Source organism: Ailuropoda melanoleuca, chromosome 4 (genome assembly GCF_002007445.2).
Source record: "Ailuropoda melanoleuca isolate Jingjing chromosome 4, ASM200744v2, whole genome shotgun sequence".
Classification (NCBI taxonomy): Eukaryota; Metazoa; Chordata; class Mammalia; order Carnivora; family Ursidae; genus Ailuropoda; species Ailuropoda melanoleuca.
Genome location: NC_048221.1, coordinates 18,122,674 through 18,131,403, shown reverse-complemented (window position 1 = coordinate 18,131,403; position 8,730 = coordinate 18,122,674). Strand labels below are relative to the sequence as shown.

General features: G+C 54.5%; 1 protein-coding gene across 1 annotated transcript in view; it reads right to left on the bottom strand.

The window, feature by feature from the left end:
* Nucleotides 1-105, bottom strand: part of BSN (bassoon presynaptic cytomatrix protein) — an 89,450-nt gene extending 89,345 nt beyond the window's left edge. Inside the window, exon 1 of the mRNA XM_034657208.1 lies at nt 65-105. Within this exon, the coding sequence (XP_034513099.1) occupies nt 65-105 (41 nt within the window). The remainder of the gene's footprint in view (nt 1-64) is intronic.
* Nucleotides 106-8,730: the final 8,625 nt, after the last annotated feature.

Genomic DNA, 8,730 nt, shown 5'->3' with positions numbered 1-8,730 from the left:
ACGCCCCCCCCCCTCCTCCGGCGCGCGCGCGCGACTCAGCCAGGCAGTGAAGTCGCGTGTCCACCAGCCCGCGGCGGGGTCGCCGGGAAACAGCCGCCGGCGCATGCGCCCTTCGAGGACGACGCCGCTAGCTTGTGCTACCTGGAGGCTAGCGAGGGTTGGCGGTGGCTTCCCACTGAACCAGGATGAGGGGCACCGGCCACAAGATAGGGCCCTGGGGGCGTCGCGCTGGGCCCTGGCCTGGTGTCGGTGGCGCTTCCTGTACCGGGAAACTTGGGAGTAGGGGCTGTTCTTTGGGAAACCTCGGTGCCCCAGCCAGCAGGCTTCGTGGGGACAGGCCTCAGAGAGGGGCCACCAAGTGTGGCCTCAAAGAATGTTTAGGAGTTGGAAAGGCAAGTGAACGAGGATGTTCAGAGGTGCAAGGTCACAGAGGGACAGAGACAGAGGATGCTCGGGGATGGGGCCAGATTGTGAGGGTCCCGAAGGCCAGCTGGGGAGTGGAGAGTTTATCCAGATGGCCATGGGGAACCATCTGGGATTCAAACTGAGGGTGTGGTCCCATGGGACAGGAGTCTCAGGAAGTGTCTCTGCGAAAGGTGGAGGGTGTGTCAGGGCTGGCCTAAAGCCAGATGGAAGGCCGCCTCCGTAGGCCCTGAGACAGTGACCTTGAGGATGGGAAAGAGGAGTTGATATTTCTCAGAGCCCTGAGTTGTGGCTCCCAGAGACTGTCTAGATGACAGGCTGCAGGCTGCCTCTGCATTAACCCAAGAGCTCACCAAATTACTTTTCTGTTACCTCACTTTTACAGACTTCAGTGTTTGCACAGTACTCAGGACGCTCTGCCTCTTGGCTCCTCCTACAAACCTGTGCTTTCCTGAGGGCAAATATTTCCTAGAAGATAACAGACTATATTCCAAACTATTCCTGGCTTCATAATTCGTGGCTGTGTAGAAAAACTTGAGTAAATCTGGACCCATTTTACAAACCCATTTGATTCTCCTAATGGTGAGGACTATATCACATGGGATGTCAGCAGTTCCAACCTCACCTGGAATAACCTGAGCATCCACTGAACACCGATAGCCAGGCAGATGGACGGACCTTGGCTGGACCTTCCCCATGGACTCTGAGCTTCCCAGCAAGCTCTGCTGTTCCCAAGCGCTTGGGATGGAGCTTCCTTGGAGCCTGGACTCTCTGACTGCCTGGAACGATGAGAGCCTCTCTGCCTGTGCTATCATGGCCCTCACTGTGTTTCCCCCTGGTTTGGTTCATCTTTGTGACTGTCTGATGAATATATGTGTGCACATCTAGGCTCCACACCAATCTACATCTCAGCCCTGCCACTTCCCAGGTGGGACTTTGGCAACTAATTTAGGCTTGTCAAGCCTCCGTTTCCTAGCCTGCAGAAAAGTAATTTGGTGAGCTCTTGGGATAATGCTAGCCTCTCTAACAGGAATTGTGAGGATGGAGTGGCTGGTGTAGTTAAAACACAAAGTCAAGTGGCTGGCATACATATGACCAACTTCATTATTAGTTGTCTCGCTGGTGGGTGGTCTGGGATTTGAGGATTTTGTGCCACACCCCTTCTCCTGGGGCAGAACATGAACACAAGCACTGGGGGCAGGCCAATGACCTGACCTTGGCTCAACCCAGGCTCTTCAGGCTTCATAGACACCGGTCCGTGTGGTTTGGGCTACTTGGAAGCAGGGGAGAGAAGGATGTTTGTTTTCTATTTTTGTAGAAGCCAAAGGAGCTATGGCTTTCCACCGATTTAAATCAACACACCCCCGGTTCCAGTGGGGGTAATTAGCCCTACCCAGCCAGCGGGCCTGGGGAGTTGCCCTCCTCAGAGTGGATTCCTGGCTGTTAGCAGACCTCCAGGGTCTGTGCTGCCTTAGTGACAAATGACATAGTACAGTGGACCCAGGAGGAGCTGGAAGTGTGGGTTAGTGGTGCCCCTATCTTCCTTTCCAACTCTCAGTTCCACTTCTTTGAAAAACATACCCAGAAACGTGCCTGTTCTGTCCACATCCACACCAGGCAGGCAGCCCAGGGACTCCTGCTGGCTGTGGGGTGGTGCTGGCCTCTAATTGTCTGGGTCTTTGATTCAGTCTCCCATTTTTATTCACAGTTCAGGGGTTGTTTCCTTCCCCTTGACCCAGAGCAGGGGCTCTTCAACAGCAGGACTTTGTCTGACTTGTCCTATCCCCTAGGCTGGCCTTCACTGGGGCCTCAGGAGCTAATGGTTGGGCTGGGTTCTCCATATGACCCTGCGCATCCCTCACCTGTACTTCCAAGGGGTTCACCAGCCACTGGGCTTAAAAGCACCCCAGAGAGACCTTTGGCTGTAGCAGTTGCGTCACTGCATTTAGATTGTTGACTTAAGTAACCAGGCAGGTGCTAAGATTGGGTCCAGACTTTCTGCTGGTGGAGGGGTTGTAGATGAGCTGTCTACACTCACCTAGGAGAATTCACTAGGCTTAACTTAACGACAAGTGAACAAACAAATCTCTCAGTTTGTGCAAACCAGTTGTGCGGTATGTCTGGTACCATTCCTTCCTGGATCCAGCTGCTGTCCAGCCAGGAACACGATGGAGCTGGAGACCCTGCAGGAATTTCCCAGCCCCCTAAACCTCACTCGCTGAAGGTATCTTCGTCCCACTTCAGTGTGAGATGTGGCACCTGGCATTTTGGAGAAAGGCCCGATGGGAAGACAATCTGTCCACATGCCAAAGCATATGGGTACATGTCCACTTTCTTCTCCACCCTGTGCTCACAAACACATGTAAAAGACTACAGGGAAAATGGAAGCAGAAAAAAAAATCCATCCAGGTAGGAAAAGGCCCGGTCAGAGCCAGTTCACTACCGGGATTTGTGGAAACACTTAGTCATCAGAAGGTAAATCTTGGGAGAATGAAGACATGCTGGGCCCCAGGAGCTGCACCTGGATGCCGGCTGGGCCATGGGCCAGGCAACATGCAGATAAGCCCCAGGAAGGTGAGAAGGGACAGAGTGCAGGCTCTGGAGCTTTCCTGCTCCCCCGCACAGTCCAGTTCACCCTGAGCTGCTATTTTCAGTTGACAAGCTCCACAGAGAGGCTCAGTCTCCCAAGTTGAAGATGCTGATGGGGGTGAAGAAGAACCGCAAGCTTTGTAGGCAAGAAGAGGAGGTGGACAGTATGAAGGTGGAAGAGAATGAGGAAGGATGAATGGGGACGGTTCTGGACCATGTGATGCCATGGCCTTTGGACGGTTAAAGAGAGGCAGGAGAGCTGGCTCTATCTACAGAGGCTCTGCACCCTTTTACAGTTGTGCTGCTGCTGCTGAAGCCCATCTCGCCTCCCAGTGAGAAGCAACTCAGGAAAGTGGCTCCCTGCCCCCACTCCTCTGGCATGGAGAAACAGCACGGAAGAGGAAGGAAGGAAGCCCAAGGAAACAGAGGGTTTCCCCACTGGCTGAGGTTTGTCAGCACCACTCACTCTATGAGGAATAAGGCGGCTTCCCAAGCAAGCCTGGTATAAAGCTGCAAACGAGAGACCTGCTCTGTCCTGCTCGGCAGCCCGCCTGGGCTGGCCTGGACAGCCCTATGTGTGTACTCAGGTCTCCAGCTGACCCATGGTCCTTGGCAGAGTAGGAAAAGGGAGTGAATGGGATGCCTGGGTGCCTCAGTGGGTTAAGCGTCTGACTTTGGCTCAGATCATGATCCCAGGGTCCTGGGATCAAGTCCCGCATCGGGTTCCATGCTCAATGGGGAGTCTGTTTCTCCCTTTGCCTCCCCCCCCCCACTCATGCTCTCTCTCTTCATTCTGTCTCTCAAATAAATAAAAATCTTTTTTAAAAAAGGGGGGGAGGGAATGAAGCTGGAAGGTATAGAATTTGCTTGATGTATTGTCTGTGTAATTCCTTTCCTGTTGTAATGTGCAAATCTTTATTTGCATCATGTGAAAAAAAGCCAGTAAAAAATCATCAGAAATGTTTACCACACGCCTAACCCCACCGCCAATGCGTGACTCCCAGAAAAGCTAATTAGGTCCCATTGCTATTAGAGTTATGTTCTTCCAAAGGCTTGTTATGACAAGAAAAAATAACGAAGACACAGTTTCTCCAAGTTGTAAGCATCCAAGTCAAAACATGCTGCTTTCCTTGCCCCTCTGCACTCCCCCAGACAGGCCTCCTGGCTGGCTTTGCCTATCTCGTGAATGCATGCACGTACTCATCCTTCAGCCAGCGCACACCCAACTCCTCCTGAGTGCCAGCCCCAGAGAAGACTGTGTGACTGGCCTCCAGGCACTCAGTTGGCAGGAGAGAGACAGGCACACAAATAATTTCCCGTAAGCTGTACAAAAGGCTGCCTTGATCCCTACTGCAATCCTGCCCACCAGGATCCCAGTTCCCATGGAACTGCCTTTACCTACCTCTGCTCCATGGATGCGGAGATGGGTGCAGGGGTGGGGAACAGGCCCAGGGTGGAAAGTCATGCCTGTATGTCCTCTCCTAACCAGCCCACATGCCCTACCACAGGTAACAGAGGTTCGAACATAACTCGGACGGTGTGGGGGAATGCAGAGTTTGCTCAGCGCCTCCACGAGACTCAGCTCCACATTTCTTTGAGGACGTCTCTTAGACGGTACCCCACCTCCTGACCAGTCTATGGCTTTATTACCGCAAACCCAAGAGCATTACTGAGAATCACTCTTTACCACCGGGACTTCAGCCTGTGGGACAGCCACTCTCTCACTGAGCTTCACCTTTGTCCTGATCAGAGTGGGTTGTGACAGGGCCTGTTTCCCTTGTCATCTTTACCAAGTGCCCAGGAAGCCTCCAGAAACCCCTGGAAGAGTTCCTGCCTTCCAACAAAGCTGGACAGAACAGGGCAGGGTGTCGATGGTGAAGCAAAAGCCTTGTGGCAAGGAGAAAGGTCCATAGTTCCTTAGGCCCCGGCTAGGTTGGATGATTTCAATTCGGTTAAATTTCAATGTCAGTTAAATTTGGTACTTTTGAGCCCCAGCGGCATCCCCAGTCTAGCCGCTTCCCCTGCGGCCTTGGCCCTGCCCCAGCTCGGCTCAGCCCTGCCCTCCTGCAGGTCTCAGTCCACTCGGGGGCCGCCTCAGCCGCTCTCTAGGCGGGTTCTGCCGGCCTCCCCCCGAGAAGCCTGAGCCCCGCCCACAGCGGCCCCGCCCAGCTCTCACTCTCCCCACGCCCTCCTCAGCCCGCCCACAGCTGCCGGTTTACCCCGGCCTCTGGCGCCACCTAGTGGCAGCCCGCAGGCACTGTCCGCCTCTTGGGCCCAGAGCTGCAGACAATCCACTCTGCCGGGCTCACCTGGGTGGGGGACACCTGCAAGCAACAACGAAGATTGAGAGCTACCCCATCACTGCCCTGAACCCACCTAGTGGCATCGTCCGGGCTACACGGAACCTTCCACAGGAACGCGATCAGACTAGCTTAGCTCCATCCCGGCTGGGACTTCAGGGTCACCTTCACCAAAGCTGGGGCAGTAGGGCCCCAGGGGCCAGGTCTCATACTGCCTGCCTCACAGGCTGCTCCTGCGTGGGCCCACTCCACCCCCAGCAGATGGGAACCCCCACTTTAAATCTCTTGCCCTATCTTCTCTGGGTCTTCTTTAGGGTCCCCACAAGGGACATGGTACCCAGCACCCCCCAGGGGGGTGGGAGGAGACTTCAGATAATTCTCTGCTGCTCTACAGTAGGAACAAAATCTTACCATCAGGGAAAAAACCTGAAGTGTTCAGAATTGAACCTGCCTTGACCTAGCCACAGGAACTGGACTCTTCTCCTCTCTTGGCCTCACTCAAGATTTTATTATTTTAAGATTTTATTTATGTATTTGACAGAGAGAGTACAAGCAGGAGCAGAGACAGAGGGAGAGAAGCAGGTTCCCACTGAGCCAGGAGTCCAGTGTGGGGCTCGATCCCAGGACCCTGGGAGTCATGACCGGAGCCCAAGGCAGACGCTTAACGACTGAGCCATCCAGGCGCCCCTAATTGGTATTTTTTAAAAGATTTTGTTTTGGTATTTTTTAAAAGATTTTGTTTGTTTATTTGAGAGAGAGAGAGAGCACGAGCAGGGGGAGGGGCAGAGGGAGAGGGAGAAACAGACGCCCCGCTGAGCAGGGAGCCCCAGTTGGTTTTAAGATTTTATTAATTTGAGAGAAAGAGAGAGAGAGAGGTGGGGGGTCAGAGGGCGAGCGAGAATCTCAAGCAGACTCTGCGCGGAGCATGGAGCCTGATAAGCGGCTCCATCTTATGACTCGGAGATTGTAACCTGAGCTGAAACCAAGAGTCCGAAGCTTGACCTTCTTAGCCGCCCAGGTGCCCCAGCGCATTGGTATTTTTAAGAGATGGTAATCTTTAGAAAGGAGTGAAGCTCCCCTCAAAAGGCTGACACTGGAGTGGGGCCTTCCATGCTTCAGAGGAGCTGGGGAAGGGCCTCCCCAGGAGCTTGCTCAGCCTGGGAACAAGTGGAGGCCAGGCTGGGGCTGCAGGAGGGTGAGTCACGCACTAGCAGTGCTCTAGAAGAGCTCCTGGACACCCCAGTATTTCCCAACCAACAGCTTTGGTCCAAGGCTGGCCCACGGATCTCGGCCCGATGAAGTGCTTTTACACTAGGAGAGAATGCATGTTCTTTTAGCCTCGCTCGGATTCTGTCCCTTTTACAGGCAGATGTGTTTGGAGTGACTCTATCCCAATTCTCAGTGTCTCAGAGCCCCTAGGAGACCAGTTCTGTCCCCACCTTTTAGACGAGGAGGCCCGGGCAGAGGGAGCCCAGGACCTTACCCCGGGTGAGAGGTATATGGGAAGGTAGATTCCTGTGGGCCTGTCCCCTCAATTGTGTCCCTTCCTTCCTTCCTGCTCCTTTCCTCCATCACCCTCTCTCCAGCTCAGACGTAAGTACAGTCCCACTCCTACCAAGAAGTTACAGACTCTGCAGGAGTGCTGGGGAGCAGGGGCCTGCCGGTCCAAACATCAGAAATTCCCAAAGAGCAGAGCAACGCAGAAGCCAGAGGCCCTGTGGCTTCTCTTCTTCCTGGCCCTGCAGACCTTACTATTCTCTGCCGAAGTTCAGAATAGCAAGTCCACTCATAACCCAGCAGTTTCGGGTTAAACATTAAGCAGAACTTCCTGAGGCCGAGAGAGCAAGGGCAGGGCTATTTCCTGGGCCCCTGCTGCTAGGCCCTTATTAGCGTGCTTTTCTACAAGTAGTTGTTGGAACTCAGCTCCTCCTACGATAGGAGACAGGTCTGGCTCTGGGTCTTAAAGATTCTGGGCAGAGAAGCAGCCCTGGGGGCCACAGGTGGAGACAGTGAGGACCCTGTGGGGGTGGGAGCAAGCCCAGAAGAGGCACCAGTTGTTCTGTGACCAATGGCTCCTGATCCTGCCACTGGACACAGCTGCTGTGTCCCCTGCCTCCCATACCCTGGGCAGTGTCCCAGGACAACCCAGCCTCTTCCTGGGCACTGAGTCATGCTACCCAGCTGCCCTGTCCATCCCAGGCAGGGCGCTTAGGGGCAGGCCCCCTGAATCCATAGGCCCAACCAAGGCAGAACAGTCAGGCCAGAAACCATTCTCCCCTTTCCCCCACTAAAAGGCCAAGGCCAAAACTGCCTTCTGCAGACTACCTGGGAGACTGGCCAGGCCCAAGACCGCAAGACAGTGGGAGTAAGAGTTGGGGAGGAACTGCAGGGACTTCCTCACTCTGGGGTAGACAGCCTGTGGCAGGCGGGACCTTTTCCACCATCCTCCCAGATGAGGAAACTGAAGCTCCCGATTTCTCTGCGGCTCAGGTAGAAGAGAGGCTAAGGAGAGCTGTGTGTCGGCAGGGCTTCTGAAGCACACACCCACCCCTCTCGGGGGCACAAAAATGGTAAGGCATGGAGGCTATCAGGTCAGCGGCGCAAAGGCCACCTCCAAGTCCTCTGAATGGGCCTGGCTGGGTCCCATCTTCCCTGTCATGCAGACACCTGACCCGAACCCCATTCATACCCTAGAACATTGCAGGGGCCAGGGAAATAGATGCTTGGAGGCAATGGCATTGTAATAAAGACACTGCTTTTATTTAGTTTGATATGTTTCTATACAGAATGCAGAAAACACATCTTAAAATCATATAGAAGGAAATAAAAACATGTCAGTGGTTGGTGAACAGTTGAATATGAGATTGGCTCTGTCTCACAGAGTCCACCGGCCATCGCCAGCCCAGCGCTCAGGGGACGAGGCCGCCTGCAAGGGCATTGTTGCTGTTGTTATTCTGTTCACTGCCCCATCGCCTCCAGTTGCTATGGCAACAGGCCATTCCGGGCCAGCCACGTCTCTGCATGGCAGTGCCTGATGGTGGGGTTGCTAGGGGCAACGGAGCTGTTTGGAAGGCCTTTCAAAGCCCTCACCTGCAACACTGGGAATTGTTTCTTTTTTGACGAGGTCATCAAAAATACTCTCACCGGGTCAGACCCCACTTGTGCTCCTGACTCAGGGGCAATGGGGAAGCTCCGGCTTGGATCAGGGCTGGGAGGCACGAGACCCAGTTACCAGAGGTCCACTGAGCCCTCATCCACAGGCTTCCCCCCACCAACAGGGGCCCTGCTCATTGGAGTACCCCACCAAGGGCTGGGCAGGGGAGAGAGGCTGGGCCCTGTGGGGAAAGGCGGAGGGGGAACGCGCTCCTGAGAAGGGCAGGCTGGAGACCCCCTCCTCTCTGACCAGCCCCCCTCCCCC